The following is a 19,146-nucleotide window of genomic DNA, read 5'->3' as shown; positions in this document are numbered from 1 at the left end:
AGAGAAATCACCTTTGCACCTCCCACGCAAATCTAGAGCATATGCACTTTGGTCTACTGATGTGCAGACAATGGATGTTTTAGATTTAAAATCATTTTGGATAATTCAGTGTTACCTTACTGTAAAAAATATCAGCCACCTCCTTCTACCTGAGAAGAAGCAAAAAACAAGCACTCTGGATCAGAAAACTGGATAACATTATTTTCTGTATCTTAAGCATTTGAAACCTAGTAAAAGCTAGATAGCTGCAATCAATCCAGTTTTAAGCTGTCTTAAAAGAACTTTAAGTGTATTTTGGTAGTTTCTTGTCAGAGGAAAGCCAAAGATTTGAGTAGAGTTAAAAACAAAACAAAACAAAAACAAAAACCTCACCTGGTTCCATTTGTAAACACAAAAATTGCTTTATTTTTTATTCGACTTACCATGTTGAGCAGCAGATTTACTAAATGAGTATGCAAAATCAGTTGGAGTGTTACCTCTGTCAGGGACTCTAACCCCGACGGCAAAGTTCGTTGTCTGACCGCGAGAGAGACAGGCAACACCAGCAAGGTCCGATCAAAAGCTCTTTATTGACAAGTGCACGCATCAATAGAGAGCAGCTCGTCTCCAGAGAGAACCAGCCCCCTCTTTACATCTTAGTATAAGCCTATATAGACAGTTCCATCGCGTCATAAATTATTCACTGGAGCAACCCACCCCCTTCTTCTAACAACTAGAAACTAGACACCTTTAGTATACATGCATGCCTAAAGTTAGAAATGTAGGGGAGTTAAAAACAAACAAAGAACAAAACCAGGGAGTGAAAACAAGGAGGCTGGGAACCTAGGGCTCTTATCAGTTCTTCGAAGGAGCTGCCCGAACACAGCACATCTGGTACTATGCCAGGAATGCAGCTTCTCTCTTATCTCACTTTTTCCCAGCGCTTGTGAGACATGCTGCTGCTTCTTAGTGTTTTCCACTCAGGGATTACCCACAAACCTCTGTTAGCCTGACTTTGGTCAGGTTGGCATACCTGGTTTTGTCTGCAATATCTTTATTCAGGCCTAACACCTCCATTCTATAGATCAGCTTGAAAGCTGAGCACGTATGAACACAATAGTATAAATAAGTAGATAAAAGGTAATTATTTTCATTTGGAAGTTTTGAAAAGGTACTTATAAAAACTGTGTATCTTAATGCCTTAGAGACTGAGATCAGTTTTTATTCAGCCATGAAAACTGGTCCAGATCCACCACCTTTTCTGAGGAAAATGCATGAGAGGCTATGGCTGTGTGCACACACACAACCAATGAGAGATGTACATGGTCTTTCCCCTCCACGCACAAGTTCATGAGGAATGATCGAGCCCTGAATTAGGATTTTCCTTAAGAGCAGATGTGCTGCTGCTGTTGTAATGTTTACAAGCTGAATGCTCTATCGGACACAGTACGAAGTAGTTTGAAAACATAGCCAAACCTGGATTGTTTTCACTTTGCAGTATTTCTCAAGGATTTTGTTTTCACCTGTGACATCATCTTATTTTTAACACTAGAGGGAGCGGCACGTTCTTCTGTTGATTTGGTAAATGCCAGTGTCATATTTGAATTCTGTAAGCTTCTGTTTTGCTTTGTATATTAAAAATGTTAAACAAAATTATAACCTTGTTTTGTAATATTTGGAGTGGTTCTGAATTTGACCAACTGTTACATCTAGGCATTTGCAATACAAACTTAGGCAATACTGGCACTATTTGTTTGGCAGGAACTCTGTATAACGGTTGTGTGAATAAATGCCAAATATTTGAACATATGACATAAGCTACTGAAAATAACACTGCGCTCAGCAATGATTGTAGTGTTCTCTTCCAAACAGCTTAGGGGCATCCAAACAGCTTACTTTTAAGGAAAGGTAAATGTAAAGGTTAGAGTTTTAGTGATTAGCTCTCATTCCTCGGAGTATAATAATGTTTAGATTCTTAGAACAGTTACTAAATTATTGGCTTCATACCCTTAGCTGAATTGTGTTTAGAGCTTTCATTTAGATGGCTGAATTAGATCAATCTTCTTTCTTTTTGTGAAATTATTTTGTCTTGATTTGTTAACATCATACTGTGTGTGATTGGATTATGTGCATGTTACTGCCAGTGTCCTTTATTCAGTGCTTAATTGTACTCTCTTGAGTTGAGTATCTTGTTATGATCTATAGTATTACTGTATGCATAGAAACGGCATTTTGAAATAGTAATTTTTGCAGATATTTGAGAAAGGGATAGTAGTGAATTCATGAATGGCCTGCTGAGAGCCATATACTCTTCTAGATACGATTGTGCAACAGTCTGTGATGTAAGTGGGAGTTCCATGCATTAGCTCAAGACCAATATATGTATGGCCCACTGGGAGCATGCTGTAAAATTCTACTCATCCACACAGTCAGAATAATGCATTTTTGGAGAGCAGCTGAGTAAAATATAATTAGCTTTTTCTTTATCCTGGAACATTTTGGTAAGAGATGAGTAAAGGTTTTGTACCTTGACTAGTAAACTTTCATGGTGATTTTGTCATTTAAAAAAAAAATCCACAAGTGGCTACAACTTAGATCAATAAAATGGAAATAAAGATATTAAAAAGTCTTTCTCCACATTTTCATAGGCTACATAATAGATATAAACTTGAGATTTGACGTATGCTGTATCTCTCTCTCTCTCTCTCTCTCTCTCTCTCTCTCTCTCTCTCTCTTAAAAACAAAACAAAAAAAGTCTAGTTTTTTAGCACAAAACCAATGTGAAACAGCACTTCTCATACCTGCACTGATGTCTGCACTCTTCTGGAAAACTACAGAACTCCCACAATGTTGTGGAGGAACCAGCCCTTTTTCTGAGCAGGCAACTCTGTGTATCTTCCTCCCTTTCCACCTTCTACATATTCTCTGTGGTAGTTATAGCCATGTGATAAATAGCAAAGCCGTGTGGTAAAAAACAGTTGTGTACACCTTTGACTGCCTCACCTGCACTCCCACCACTAACCGTTTGCGGTGGGCCTTATTCTAACATTCAAATTTCTAGGCTGCTTTAAAAAGCAGCCACGTAAAAAAATAACATTCCAGAGAAATGTTTCCTCCTAACTTCCAAATGTGGTATTCCTTTCTCTATGTCAAAATTTAAATTCTCCTGATGCCCAGGAATGAGCAGTGCTCAGTTTGAACCACTGGCAGGTTTAAGGTAGCTCATGAAGAAACAGGGGCTTTATTCCATTACAAATAGGACCTTCTCCACTGCCATCTGTTACTAGTGATCAGAGCTTTAGGGCTTGGTACTTGGAGGTCTTGAAAATCTCTGTAACAGTTTCTCTGAACCAGAGAGGCAATACAGTATATGAAGATTATTGGCACTCGTTTGAAATGACCTGTATAATTCACTCCTGGCTTTAGCATTCATGAGTAATGAGGCACATTATGCTATTGTGTACATCCTGTGTGCGTTGAGAAGGAATGGTCCCCGCCATCCCTGGAGTCCCTGCACTCTGGATAGGCCCTTACTTGAGGGGCACAAGGGGAAGCTCTTGCGTTACCTCCCACATATATTGTACGCAGCTCCTGTGCATCTGCATAGGGTGTAAGGATTGTCAGAATATGGCCCTAAATTACAATATGCCTATGGGATTCGGCTGCTGTGACTGAGACCCGGATTGGCCCTTGGGGTGCACCACTCCCCACTGGTCTGGTTCCTCCTCCTGGTCTCTCTAGGCCAGGGGTCCCAAACTCAGATGACCATGAAGGCAGCATGAGGACTAGTACATTGGCCTGAGGGCTGCATTACTGACACCTCCCCCTGTTGCTCTCGGACCCGCCCCCACTCCACCCCTTCCATGAGGCCCCGCCCCACCCTGTCTCTTTCCACTCCTTCCCTGCCCCCATTCCAACCCCTTCCCCGAAATCCCCACCCCAACTCTGCCCCCTCCCTGCCCCCAGGGGGTGCAGGAGGGGTGTGGGATGTGGCAGGGGCTCAGGGCAGGGGGTCGGGGTTGAGGGTGGGCAGGAGGTTCAGGGCAGGGTGCAGGAGGGGTGTGGGGTAGGGCAGGGGGTCGGAGTGTAGGAGAGTTGCAGCAGGGGGCCCTGGGCAGTGGGTTGGGGTGCAAGAGGGGTGTGGGGTGTGCCAGGGAGTTCAGAGCAGGAGGTTGGGGTGCAGGAGGGTTGGGGGTGCGGCTGGGGGATTGGGGTGTGGGGTGTGGCAGGGGATTGGAATGCAGGACAGGTGTTGGCTGCGGCAGGGGATCGGGGTGCAGGGTACGGCAGGGGGTCAGGGAGTGGCAGGGGGCTCAAGGCAGTGGGTTGGAGTGCAGGAGGCGTTCGGGGGTGAGCTCTGGCCTGGCGCACATCGGGGGCAGGGCAGGCAGGCTGTCTGCCTGCCTGTCCTGCCCCCGCGCTGCTCTGGGAAGTGAACATGGGGAAGGGATGGGCGTGGAGGTGTGTAGCTGTTGCTTCAGGCACCGTCCCCAGCAGTTCCCATTGGCCCGGAACGGGGAACCGCGGCCCATGGGAGCTGCTGGGGGCGGTGCCTGAAGGAACAGCAATACACAGACCCTGCGCCCCTTTGTTCCCCATGTTCCAGCCGGCGTGGGGGCAGGGCAGGCAGGCAGGGAGCCTGCCCTTTCCCTGGTCTGTATCGGGCCGGAGCCGCTCTTCGTAAACGCTGGGGGAGGGTGGGGTGGCCGCAAGGAGCTCGCGGGCCGCAGAAAATCACCCCGCGTGCCGCGTGTTTGGGACCCCTGCTCCAGGCATTAGCTCTTGAGACTGACGCCCCTGTCTGCGGTTTGAACGTTGTCGGTCCGATTCTGGTCTGCAGCTCCTCTCACTCCAGGACCCTTCGTGACTTAGCCCTCTGGAGTACAGTCCATCAGCAGTCCTAGGCAGTCTTCACATTCGCTGTCTTAGTTATTCCATGTCCTTGGTGGTTGGTAGGGGACCCCAGGCCCATCCTCTTCTCCATGTTCCAGTCTAGGGACCCTCAGCTCAGTGGTTCAGCGCTTCCTCTCTCTGCCCTCAGTGCTCCTTCCCTGGACTGCTTCTTACCACTCTGGTTCCTTCTCTCTCGGGGAATACCAGCATCAAACTTTCTTCCTCTTCCCAGGCAGAGACTGCTCTTTCCTAGTTGCCAGCTACTTGGCTTTATAGGCCCTGCCTGTTCCTGCACAGGTGGGCCTACTCACAGTCACTTAGTTTCCTGTTCCCTGGCTCCTCCAGGTGACTGTGGAGTTAATTGGCCTGCCTGGCTGCCTTAACCCTCTTCCAAACCTGTGTGGGGTGGCCATCCTATCACAGTATCCTTTCTTGCATCAAGCAGCATTTAACAGGAAGCCCTGTCAACTGTGCGGCATTTTTGAGCTGCCCCTCTGTCATATCACCTCTGTGAGGCCAGGGGCAAAGCCCAATGACTTGGAAAAGACAGTTCTTGCATAGGCTGTGAGTAGACCTGGGAACAAAGACCATCATAAACCTCACCACTTTCCATTCCAAGTGCAGGACACACTTTTTTTTAACCTTGCCTTCGCTGATGTGAACACAGAGCAGTGGGTATATTTAAAAATAAGAACAAAAAAGTCTTAAACAAATTTCTACCAAAATAAAACACTTCCCTGCGCACACAATTCTTCTCTGGAGGAGTGGGAAAGAGAATGATTGATACATGACAGTTGTTAGCATGTCACTTAATGCATGATTGTGAAGCGATCAGCTTCTGTGGTTATGACATCAATATAAGAACCTTTGTAGAACAGAACCAGTTCTCACAGAATGCCAGCGATTATCGTGAACCTACATTACCTTGCTCCGTGAATCTTACAAGAGATGCCATTGAACACAGCTTCAGGCAAAAGGTAAATGGCACCATGGAAACTGAAAACTGCTCTACCAGTGCTGGACTGGGTCTAGCGAGACATCTGTAGCTCATGGTGCAATCCACAGGTGGCCAAGTTTCATGAGGTCTGGGAAACATGCTTCCGGAGTTCTGCCATATGTGAGAACTGATGGCCCCAGCTCTTGGCTGTTCTGCCTGCTGGAAGCATGAATGTAGGCAGAATGTAAAGAGAAGCAGCTGATCTTTTGAGACGACCTCCTCCTACCATGTACTTTGATGTCGGATAGATTAGTCCTAAGGGTTATGAAGAAGTCTTAATATTGGCCTGTGTGTTATCTTGTTTTCACCAACCTACGCTATGTATAGCACAGTCTCCAATTTCTGAAACATTATTATCTGACATAGGGTTATTTCCTTAAACATCTGCTAAATGCATTGACTAAATTTGTACAATGAAAATTTTAGATAACAGGGACATTTCAGTGTCCCCCATGACATTTGAATAACTATGGCTGTATTGTATATTCCTTCTTTGTTGTATAGTATTAAGTAGAAGCGTATTTCCTTTATGTAACCTGCATATACTGTTATAAGTAATTTTTTTCTTTAAGTTGGATTCAGATGCTTTTTTTGTAAGTTACTTGACACTTTAAGACATATTAACTGTAGCCTCTAATTAGCTAAAACAACATTTGGTATTGTCAGGCTATGTATTATAATAATGTGTCCAGATAAAACCAGGTCTTATATGAACATCCATGGCTAGTGTTCCCCTCCCCTACACTGTCAAGCACCACTGATCCACAGAAATAAAGACATTGTTGATGCCTGAAAGTGGTTCGTAAACATGAAAGGTATTTGGGGGCAAAATGGCAAAGAACAGGATTTTCCAAAGACATGCAGATTTTACAAAAGTTGGAAATAGAAGGGAACCCATCTTTTCAGGAAAAGGGTTTACTGTAGGTATATCAGGATGTTGCATGTGGCATTTGGGACTTGAGAATCTAATATGTGGGAACCAGGTGTAGCCTGATGCATGTGTTGGGTAACCCCTTTGACTTCAGTTGGGTTGTATGCCAGATACATCTAGATCGAATGTGGCTTCTGAGATTTATAATGTTTTGGTGTTTTTTTTTTAAAATAGGAAGGGAGAGGTAAAGGGACCAACAAAGAACATACCCTCAGGATATTGATTGGAAAATTTTTAGGAGATCAAGGGAAGAGAAAGATATTGCTATACTCAGAATATAACAAGCAGATCATGTCTGAAGAAAAACACATTTCTTAATTCATCCCCCCCCCCCCAAAAAAAAAAAAAAAAGAAACAGCCACACTGCAGAATTTTTCTGTGGGAATTCAATATGGTATTCTGGGTACAACAGGATCTTTCATGTTGTTAAAAAGAAGCTTCAAAGCTTTCTTTTCTGCTTGTAGATCACAGCTTTATGCCTTGAGGAAAAGGTGAAAAGATTTGAGATGTCTTGCAGACTAAAATCTTTTTGAAAAGCAGCTTGTGTTATATTTGTATCAATTATTTGGCTACAAAAGTAGACAGTAATACCTCTTTTTAATGAAGATTTCTTCATAGGTATCACCTTTATATATATATATTATAAACACCCCTCCCAAAAGGGTGCTTTTCATTTCTTAGTGTTTGTTTTATATAAAAATACAGTTTTGCTTCCCTTGAATGCAGCTTCTTTAACTAGCACCTTAGAGGTATGCAATTCATTTCTTCTCACCCCTTTTCTTCAGGCTGACCCTGCTGGCATACACAAGAAGCCAAGTCTGAGATTTAAAAAACAAACAAGCAAGCAAACAAAAAACAACCCAAAAATACTTTTAATTATCTTCTGGTTCACAGTAGAGAAACTGAGTTGAAGTAACTAAAAGTCCATGTATTAAAAGTAGTGTTATTGGTGATTTTTTTTTTCCTACACTCCGTATTGAATTTTCAGAGATGGCCTTTCATGAGAGAATGGTAGTCCTGTGAATGAATTAGACTGTTTTTTTCATTGCAGTCAGATATACATTTTAGCTATAGCTGGCTGAAAAATGCAAATTTAAAAAAAAAATCATGTGTTCATCAAAAAGCTGAATTTTTAAAAAAAGATGACCACAGAAGATAATTTGGGAATGGGGTGTGAATTTGAATTTTTTTTATTTTTTTTTTCAAACATCGATTTCAAAACAAAAAATGTCAGTGAGCTCTAGTTTTGTCCTTTATGAAGACAGAGGACACTGTTAAGGTGATTAATATTAAAGTTGACCTACTCTAATAGCAGCTCCATCTGGAAGGTGAAACTAGCTGTCTGTTTCAAGGCTGGTTAATTTTTTTGGCCTACCAAGCTTGATATTAAATATTGCCATTTATCTGAGCAGCGGCTTGAAAAGAGCCTAAAGTAGTGTCTTGAAAACGCTAGAATTATTAGCTGAAAACAGGCAGGCTGTCAGGTATAGTATTTCCACTGCCACGCACAGGCTATATATTTGTGAGATCATCTTAAGCTCTTACACACACTTTTTTTTAAACAAAGCCCTCATAGCCTGTGGTTATGTAGTGGATTAGTAGTAACAGCTGTGGGGTAACGAAGGATTAAAACTATCCTAGCATATGACAACATCAGCAATGAAATGCACATAGTATGAGGTCTTTCATTGTCAGAGAACTCTAAAGACTTATAGGATTATATGCATATAATGAATATATTTCTAGTGTTTGTTTTTCGTTCTTTGTTTATGAATAGCTATCAACTTTCATAGTTTTGTTTTCCTATGGCCTGAAGTTAGTTTACTGTGAGAGAGTGCATCTTTAGGAAGACAACTGCACAAGAATTACATGATCTATGGACATTTTTCCATGATGTCGTTTGTTGACAAGATTTTAGGATGGCAGATAAATTCTAACTATACTTTGCAGTTTGAACCACAAAGTATTGAGACAAATTCAATCCACTGTAATCATTTACACCTGGGATTAATTTGGCTCATTTTATTTTCTTCTGGGGATTAGTGGGAAGAGGCTTGGTTTAAAAAAAAAAAAGTGATGTATTTTGAAGTTCGATAATATTTTTAAAATGCTCAGTTCAACTGTTTAGTATCTGTCCAGGAATGCAAATTTAAAACAAATGTTGAGATATGATCAAAAGAGAAGGAGAGTGCAGTTGCTTCAACAGTTGAGTGATGGTTACTTACATAATTTAAATCAGACTTGGTGGAAATGTTCTAATAAAATAAATATGCACAATAATAACTTTTCACCTTTTATCATCCCACTTTGACCTCAGGTTAAGAGGTCTCGTATTAAATGAGTTTGCTGAACTTGATTTTGCCTGTCCTTAATAAATTCTGTTGTGTTCTTGGTCACAATTACTAAGACCTCATCATCTCTCTCATGATAATGCTATGTGTTTCTTTCTAGTAAAGATCATATACTCTCTACCTCCATATTTTCTCCCTTCATACCAGGATTTGGTATTTGAAATGCAATAGTGCATAGAGACCCAAATCGAAATTGTTTATTGTAGCATTCCCCCTCTTTTAGAGCAAATTTATTTTTCCCAGTGTTACTCATTCCTTGTTAACTGGGCTCATTCCTTCCACATAGACTGGGAAGGAGGAGCGGTGGCGAAAAAAAATTGTTCCATTGTATCATAGGACATCTTGAAATTTATTTATTCTTATGCATTATATTTAATGAATTGTCTTAATACGGTGTACAGTTAAGCCTTTCTTATATTTTCCCCATATATCCCAATATATGTATAATACATACCACAGCTTATGCAACAAACATTTATGAGACATGTAAATTTACTTTTTTTTTTTTTTTTTTTTTTAAGCAGCAAATTCCTCTTTGAGGTGTGAACTAACTGGGACACAGTCTGCTCATGGCCAGCTGGGTGAATTTTCCTGCTTTAAAAAAAAAAAAATCCCTGTAATTGAGTTTTTGTGTGTTTGGTTTTACTTTATTTTTCTCCCATGATTTGGCCTCAGAGATTCCTTACCTAACTAATCAAAGGGTTCCTTTCCCTAACCAACTTTTCATGTTTTTTCCATTTCTTGCTGCTTTACTTTTATTGAAAACCTTCTGATGTATCCTGGGAATATTTAGAAGACATTCAATTTAGAAACCACTCTGGTTATGGATTATAATTTTTACGGAGGGGCGGGGTGTAGGCTGTTTGCTCAAAGATGGATCTCTTTCCTTAGAAATTAATCTGCTCCTGCTGTTTATTCCCACTCACCACAGCTATAATCTCCAAAGAATTTAATTGTGATGTCACAAACAGGTTTGTGAATTTAGGTGATGTATAAGCAGCAGGAACAGATGAATACTTAATCAATTATCCTGTCTCCCAGCAAATCCCTCCTAGTATAATAAAACAAAACCAACCAATCAACCAAAAACACGACAAAACAAGAAAAAAGGGTGGGGGAGGGGAAAATGGAGGAGAAATACAAAGAATGAGAAGTGCAGAATTTTTATTGTTTCAGAATAATGTCCTGCCAAGGAATCTGTGTGCCTTTAAGGATTTCACAGGCCAGTGTGACAAAGCTGATTGTAGTTGGCCACAGGAAGCCCTGTCTCTCTCAGGAAAGAGATTAGTGGACTCTTTGGGCTATGCGCATCTCTGATGTAACTCCACTGACTTGTAAATTGACATCCAAGGTTGTGTTTGGCCCTCTAACCATAGTAGTTCAAATCCAGTTGTTTTATAAATAGAGGTATAATTTATGCCTCTCATGTACTCTGGAGGGAAGGTTGGTGCAAGTGATAAAGTAGTTTAACATGTACAACTTTGATATCCAGTGCTGTGTAAACTTAAATGCACTATAGCTCATTTGTAAAGCAGTCAGAAGAGGAAATAGTAAGCAGAAAAGCAACTAAAAGGAGGGTCTTAAGTTAAACACTGCCATCCTTATTTTATGGTCATGACTTTTCCTTTTAAACTTTTTTCTGCCTCCTTCCCCTCGGCCCTCCCAGTGGTGTGTAAATTTCAGTTATGTGAAAAAAGCATAATATGCAACATACAGGAGCAAAAGCAGGTGTAGCCCTGCCCCTTTTCTAACCCTTGATATAAAAGACATCTCTACTTGTCAAATTCATGGTGGTCTCAAGACACACTTCCACAGGAGTTCCACCTGGATTCTCCAGGCTGAATTTAGCTCATTTTGTTTATGCTTTATGGGGAATATATGTGACCATGTATCTTAGCAGACGTCTGTATTTCATAGCCTAATGGGACTCCAATTCTGGCCCCAAACTGGATTAATTTCAGATAGACTGGAATGGGAAATCCCAGGGTTACTATAGATTCAGAATGGTGAAACATCTAACTTTGGCCAGGTGGAGCCTATAGTTTTCTCTTTCACATGCTCAAAGGAAGTTGAAGGTTGGTCTTTATTGCTATAGTGGTTGGAAGCATAAATCTTCAAGATTCATGGTTTCCTCTTCTTCTCCCCACCCCCAAAGTAATCTGGCTTTATGTATTACAGGCAGAAGCAACAAATTAACAGTTTGCATCAGAAGATACGAGAGAATGAATTACGGGCTCAACATGCCAGGCTGAGCCATCTTGTGAATTGTGAAGAATCTTACGTGACTAATTTACAGGTAGGGTGGTTATTTTCGTTTAGGTATTGCGATATATATTAACTGAATGCATCAGAAATACCTGAGGGCATGTGCACAGTTCATTGCAGGCCAAAAAGTAAAACCGTTTAAATTGGTTGTCATCTGTAATATTGCCTAATACTCATACTTTGCATACATTTCAGGATGTTCTGTTAAAATGTACTTTTCCCCAATAATTGTAGAAGTGTTTTACAAGTTCTAAATCAACTGTTTTTATATTAAGTGTATTTTGTGCTTAACATTAATTTTACTATTGTATGTGTTTGAAATCTGAAAAAAGTGTGTATTGTGAAGAATGAGGTTAGAGCCATCATAGTATTCAGCCAGCAGAGGGATCTCTAAGACAGAGTGCAGGGTAATGTTAAAGATGAAGTGAAATGAGGAAGAGGTTCAAGAAAAGTAACACTGGAGTGTTAGCTATATTGTCTGAAGTCCAACACCTTAAAATAAATGGAAAAGATGTAGAAGCCTGGGCTGTGATGGTCAAGCAAGGTACCAATGGAGTAACTTTGCATGGCAAAAGAAGACAAATTTGGCAGGGACACCTAAGTAGGACCTGGGATAGTGCCCAAAGATGCATCCAGAGGGAGATGGGGGAGGGAAGAATGACAATGACAAGCGTAGACGAAAGATTCTCCTATCCTGTTTCCCTTGTATCACCTTTTCCTTTTTCTTGTTACAATCCATGGACCAGATCCTCAGTTCATGTACTTAAGCATAACTCCAGTTATGTCATTGGAGTGATAGTGATGTGTGCCAGCTGAGGACCTGGCCCAGTGTACATATAAGCCCATAGAAAAAGGAGTCTGAATGCCTGAACATTTGTCTTGTTGGGACTGAAAATTTAGCATGCCTGTAAGCTAACAAATGCATTAACTGAAATGGAAACACCATGCATTGTTAATAATTTAGGGAAAGATTTTCAGGCGCCTCAGGGATTTAGGTGCTTAATCCCAGTCGTAGGCCCTTCTGCAAATCTCATTTTGTAAAATTATTTTAAAATTGTAAACATGCTTTTCTATACTGAAATAGTTACCTATTAGAGATTGGGTGGGTGTGAGTTTGAAAGAAAAAAAGTATTGGCATTTTTTTCAACATGAAAGGGGCAGTTACCCCAGAACTTGCAAGGATGTTCTGTGTTGGTTTTATTTATTTTTTAGGAAAAGGGTGTTACACACAATCTTACATATAATCATGTAAATAGTAAACTTTATGTAAAACATTAACGAAGGCTTTTCTTAATTAATAGCATTTTTAAAATCAAGCCTCAGAGGATTTTTGCTTCAATTGGTTTAGTCAGCATCTATTCCTGGGAGTTATTTTTCTTAATTGTATTCCTAAGACATAGCTTAATCTTTGAAAAGCTTTAAAAAATTACTCTGAATATTTTCTCTGTTTTGTTAAAGGGATGCTGTCAGCTCAAAAATCATGTCTTTTAACAAAATCAGATTGCTTTATAAATTCCAATGTAGAGTACTGAAACTGCAAGTCTTTTAAAAAAAATGCAATTTACTTTTCATCACTCATGCTATCTGTCTCTGTCTTGCACTTCTCTCGCCATGGACAATGAAAACAGAAATGTAATTTTCACTCCGATGAAATGAGGAGGCAACTTAGTGCAGTAGATAGAGCAGCAGATATAAAACCTAGGGTCTGTTCGTGGCTCTGCCACTTTCGTGACCTTGGGCAAGTCACTCCTTCTTCTTTCTGTACCTCAGTTTCTCCATCAGAAAAATAGGGATAATAATGCCTACCCTCTTTCGCAAAGCTTCTAAAGATGTAAGCGCCACTGCAATATTTTGGTTTGTTCATAGTCATTTGTAGTCTGGCTTGCTTTTGGGGTTCTAATGCAGTGTTTGGGGCTGGAAACACTATGGATGTCTTGGTTTTCTGTAAAAGAAAAACCTAAATTTGGGGCCAAATTTGACATGACCCTGTCCCTTTAAGCATGTTATGGTGATCATCATAATTCTTCATTTTAAGGTATGATTGCCAGATTCAGATATTCTCCTGCTCCACAAAGTATAACTTCCAGAAATTCATGGTGTGTTAGCTGATTTTTTCATGCTTATGCTCAGACATCCAATATTGATTTGAAAAATAAATCCCACTCTATTTGTATACAAAAAAATGTTTGTTATAAGGCTATGCCTTCCCTACGAGCTTGAGGTGCGATTCCCCTGCTTGTGCTATTTACCCCCATGCTAGCTTGATGAGAGCTGGCATGAGTATGTGTACATGAGCAGGGGAATCACTGGGCTTGTAGTGAAGATGTAGCCTAATAAACACCAGTGCAGTTATTTTTCGTAGCTTGTGCTGTGTCATCTCTCCTCAGAAAAGATGTTGTAGCATATGTGCATTTTCTTTCTAAAACAAGCACTGTATTTTTCAATCTACCAAGTAAGAGGGTTTTCTCTAGGAGCCATTCGGTTATGCACTTTAACTATACTTTTTTCTTTTCTTTTCTTTTCTTTTCTAAAGCATTCACAATATGAGAACACATCATTGCAAGCTCCATTTTCAGAAAGATCAGTATCCCACTGTGAGGAGCTTGAGCAAAAGCTTGCATCAGTTGAGAATAAGGAAATGCAACTCAATGAGTTTCTCAAGCAAATTTCAAACAAATCCAGTGAAGAGAAAAAGAAGATGGAAGAGAAAGTAAGTGGCTTTCATGTTTAGATTTCACCTTTGTGCCATGACTGCATCAGAACTTTTTAAGCAGAAAGCGACTAATGTGTAGGCTCTAATTTATCCTGTGGTATCTATAGTCCATCCACAATATGGCATTTAAACATGCCGAGCCCAATTCACCACTTGTTCCAGTGTTATTTTGTGTTACACAATTACTTGATTTCAGTGGAGCTGCACTGGGTGAAACTGGAGTATCACAGTGTGAATCAAGCCCAGTAGAAGTGTACCAAACATTAACCATGTCAACAGAGTGGCAGCAGGGCCGGCTCTAGGCACCAGCATTCCAAGCATGTGCTTGGGGCGGCACTTTTCAAGGGGCAGCACTCCGGGTTTTTGTTGTTGTTGTTGTTTTTGCTTCAGCAGTGGCACTCCCCCCCCGCTTTTTTTTTAAGTGCTTGGGGCAGCAAGAAACCTGGAGCCGGCCCTGAGTGGTAGCATGAGGGCTTTTCGTTTTTCATTTTAAAAAACCCCTCTTGGACAGGGGCAGTCTTGCTATTTGTATGTGTGTTCAGTGCCTACTGCAGTGGCCCTCTACGTATAACTGTAATCCAGGTAACAAATAATAACAGCCAAACAGATGCTATATACCGCCACAAGTACCATAACCTGTAGCAGGTTTTTAACATGGCTGCCACATAGATTGTAATTTGTTAATATGGATGTAACTCTGGAAACCTTTTTTTAAAAAAGGCCTGTGTTGCTATCCTCCCTAAAGTGGAACATTCAGAACAGGGGAGAGATAATAGTGGCTGAGGGAGCAGTAAAAACAACTCACTGAGGTAGCATTAGCTTTTCCTGGAGGGATGAGAAGACTGTGGGCAGCTTCACCGGTGTTAGCCTGAATGTAGATGGCTTTCTCTGTTCCAACTGCCATTTTCAGCACCATATTAATTAAGCTTGCTCCCAGCAAGCATATATGACCTGGTGCTGAAATCACCCATCTTCATTATGGGTCTTGTGGTTCCTAATGCGAGCCAAAGAGGGACGTTTTCTGTTAAAATTCCATGGTGTAGAAAAGGCGGTAGGCTTGTAAGCACAAAGACTTGTGACGGTGTATTGAAATCTTATTTTTTGTTTCTTTACTTACTTTCAATTGAGCACGTTCCCTTAGAACAGGGCTCCGCAATGTGGTGCCCACAGGCGCCATGGCACCCGCGGGAGCATCTAAATGGACCTGTGTCCTGGCCAGCAGTGGAGCACCCGCTGAAATGTCGCCGAATTTCCGCGGCATTTTGGCAGCGACACCTCTCGATGATGCTGCTTCGGCAAGCTGCATCATTGAGAGGCGTCGCCGCCAAAATGTCGTGGAAATTCGGCGGCATTTCGGCGGGTGCTCCACTGCCACCACGGTCCTTCGTCTGGCGCCTGCCAGACGAAAAGGTTGGGGACCACTGCCTTAGAAGGAAAATTACATCCTCTGAGCAACCCTGGGCACATCTTAAAATACACTACACAAACTGACGACTCAATTTATTTTTAAAACTCCATTAAATCATGTCTGTAATAGAAGAATTACCATTGCTGACCACAGTGTCAGCATGAATGGATCTGAACCTCTCTTGAAGGTTTGGATGGTATTCAGAAACCAGTTACAACCTGTTGCTGACACTGATTTCAGCTCATGTCAGTTAGGTTTGCTCAGGGTGTTGCTTTAAAGGAAAATTGTATCCATGTGCCTCAGCCCAACAGTCTGAAAATTCATGTGTTTTTGAAGCACTTATTAATATGAATAAATTAACATTTTTTTTAAATAGTGTGGAAAGTTTGGGACTAGAACCGCTGTGTCTAATACAGCAGAAACAAGTCTCATATACTGAGCTGTTCTGCCTTCTAGAGTGAATGTGCCAAATCCATAAGTGAAAAACTGCTGCCTCTTTGAGAGGTGCAGCCTAGAAGTTACAATGCAAGACAAGGACGGCTCCTGATTCTGGGCTGTTCTGGGAGTTGGGCAGAATCTCTGCAGCGTAATTTACTACACAACCATGGCTTGTTCCCTAACCCCCATCCAGCCTGTGGACTGAATGAGCCAAGGATCCTGTGGAAAAAAATGTGATTGTGTAATTAAACGAATGTATTAAAGTAGGATGGGATTGTAGTTGTAGAAAGGAGGAAATGCAGGGCCAGAAAGGGCATGTGCTGCTGTAGGAATACAGCTGACAGGAGATCTGAACTCTGGATTGGTGGCTAGGTCCAGGAGGCAGTCTGTCTGCCTGACCCCTGTGCACCACTGTCATTGTGCTGATGTTAGGATCAGTCAGAGCCTAAAGGGGAGGAGGCCCCTAATCAGTCACTGAGGAATTGATGATGGGGGTGCTGAAATTATTTTGCTCATCCGGGGAACTATTTGCTGATAAAACAGATCATTACTGAGAAAGGTGTTGAAGTGATTTCTGAGTGAATTCCTCCTCCCCAAAGGCCGTGGAAGGGCTCTCCATCCCAAGGCAAGGGGTGGGGGATTGAAACAAACTACTAGTAAGGGAACCCCCTTCCTTCAAACCCTGCACCCCTGCTGCATACAGGAGGACAAAATTAAGTTTTCACCGTAATACTGACATTAACACTGTTGGGGGCTGACCTTTACAGGAAAAATAATCCTTTAGGAAGTGGGGAGAGGAAGTTGGCGATGTGGAGATGGAAGGAAGGGGAATATCAGTGGCTCACAGTCCAGCTAATCGAGGAAGAGAAGCTACAGACTGTGATTGCAGGAGAGGAACCTCAGTTTGTGGGTGCAAGAGGGAAAGGGTAGATGTGGAGAAGTCACTACGTCTGTCCCTGAAAATGATGGAGGATTTTAGTGGATGAAACAGTTGTGCAAAACCTCACTGAAGAAGCACAAGGCCAGCATCCCCTAAAGGAAGATGACATGTCAGAGGAGCAAAGGCATTTTTGGAAGGTCATAGGTTTGGGGAAGCATCCTAATTCTACGATGTATCTCCAAACACTTTTGGGTTCTACCTGGTAAGAAATGTCGTAGAACAGCCCGTTTTTGAGGCCCTGATAATTAAGAGATTCATATCAAAACTAATCTTAAAACTTAATGGAATCTGTATATAGCCCTCCCGTAGCTCCCAGGATCCTGACTTGTTTAGAAAATTGTCCCTGAAAAAGCTTTTCAGATGTTGTCAGCTACTAAACACTTTTATAAATGCCATCATTAGACTCTGACATGGCCAGTGTCACACATAACATATGTTTTTCAGCAAGATGGATGTTTCCATCAGTAGACACAGAAACACCAATTGTATTTGATATTTTAAAGGGTTACATTTCACACTTATTCATAGCGACAAGTATTTCTAATCCTGTAAGTTGCTAGGCTGTTGATCTGAGCAATATGGGTAGAGTTTTCATTAAATCAGATCCTGAGTGAGAAGACAGGTTTTGAGTATTTTTTTTCTTTTTAAAGTCCTTGTTAATAAAGCAAGTGCCAGGAATGAGTGTATGTGTACTGATCTTGGTTATCAAACATAGCAAAGAAAGTATTTTGCAGGCTGATGGTAAATTAAGATTCCTTTAGAAAGTCAGCCTTAACAAAGCTGCTGTTTCATTGTGATGTCCTCTGATGTAGTTGTTGGAGTGTGTCAAGGTCAAATTTTTGGCTCAGATTCCTATTAGGTTTAGTCCCGATAGTTATGTATTTGAAGTTGTTTTTAATTCCTGTAGCTGTTGCACAAAATAATATCCAAAACCAAACATTTAGGACGTCTGTCTTGCGAGGATGTTATCTGGTCACCTGTTTATATTGTGTGTATATTATAAAATGAGAGTTGAAATAACACTTTGTAACTCAAGAAGAGTATCATGAGTAAACCACTGTTACTGGCATAGTGGGTACAGCACTGGACTCGGGAGACCTGGGATCTGTTCCTGGCTCTGCCACTGGCCTGATGGGTGACCTTGGATGAGTCACTTCACCTCTGTGCCTCATTTGCCCCTCTGTAAAATGGGCCTAATGATAGTAACTTCCTTTGTAAAGCACTTTCAAATGTAATAATGAAAAGCAGTGTTTAAGAGTTAGGGATTATTATTTCCTATTATCACTGCAGTACCTTTAGGCACCAGATGGATCAGGACTCCATTGTGCTTTGCAAGCATATACAGAGAAACAGTCCCTGCCCGAAAAACAAGACAGACAAAGGATAGGAGGGGAAACAGGCACAGGGATGTGAAGTGACTTGCCCGGTGTCACACAGCAGGTCAGTGGCAGAAGCAGGAATAGAACCAAGTCTCCTGACCCCGAGTCCAGTGCTCTGTCAGAGGCCATGCAGTTTCTTGTATACATGGCTTTGAAACATAGTATTTACCCAAGAACTCTGAAGCATGTGTGTGTTATAAGTTTTTGGATTTTTTTTTTAAAGTAGGGCTGTGCTGTATGCTCTAGTGGCTAATGTGCCACAGATCAAAGAAAGCTCTCTCACGTTATCAAGTTATACAGAATAAGTACCTGAAAAGTTCAAGAGCTGGGAGTAAAAGTGGCTATGTGGTATGATGCTATATGACATCAAAGCCCAAAAACAGAGCTGTTGCCTCTTAGGCTGAGCAGCAAAAATTCAGGGTCTTGCAGAGAGGTTTCCATTTGGATGAGAAATTGGTGGCATAGTATCAGGGTATTTTCTTAGTGCAGTGGTTACCAGCCGGTTGATTGCGATCGACTGGTCAATCCTAGAGGATCTCCCAGTTGATCATGATCTCTGGTGGCAGTGTGTGGCTGCTGCTAAGGCAGAATCCCTACCCTGGCCCTATGCCGCTCCCAGAAGTGGCCAGTGCAGCCCCGGGACCGGGGTGGAGGGCAGAGGTCTGCCTCTGCATGCTGTTTCTGCCTGCAAGCACTGCCCCCACAGCTCCCATTGGCCTGGAGAGCTGTGGGAGCGGTGCTTGCAGAGAGGTGCAGTGTGAAGAGCCACATGCCCCTCGTTACCCCCCAGGACCTGCTGGGATGCATTAGCCCCTTCCAGGAGTGGTGTGGGGCTGGAGTAGGCAGGGAGCT

The 19,146-nt window shown here is 41.7% G+C and overlaps 1 protein-coding gene across 2 annotated transcripts in view; it reads left to right on the top strand.

The window, feature by feature from the left end:
• Window positions 1-19,146, top strand: part of CEP85L (centrosomal protein 85 like) — a 173,974-nt gene that overhangs the window by 138,128 nt on the left and 16,700 nt on the right. For both annotated transcript variants that reach the window (XM_030556186.1, XM_030556185.1), the window contains 2 exons: window positions 11,330-11,447; window positions 13,950-14,126. In XM_030556186.1, the coding sequence (XP_030412046.1) occupies window positions 11,330-11,447; window positions 13,950-14,126 (295 nt within the window). The remainder of the gene's footprint in view (window positions 1-11,329; window positions 11,448-13,949; window positions 14,127-19,146) is intronic.

This window comes from Gopherus evgoodei, chromosome 3 (assembly GCF_007399415.2).
Source record: "Gopherus evgoodei ecotype Sinaloan lineage chromosome 3, rGopEvg1_v1.p, whole genome shotgun sequence".
NCBI classification, from domain to species: Eukaryota; Metazoa; Chordata; order Testudines; family Testudinidae; genus Gopherus; species Gopherus evgoodei.
Note: the sequence above shows the minus strand (reverse complement) of the source record. Positions and strands in the feature narration are given on the sequence as shown.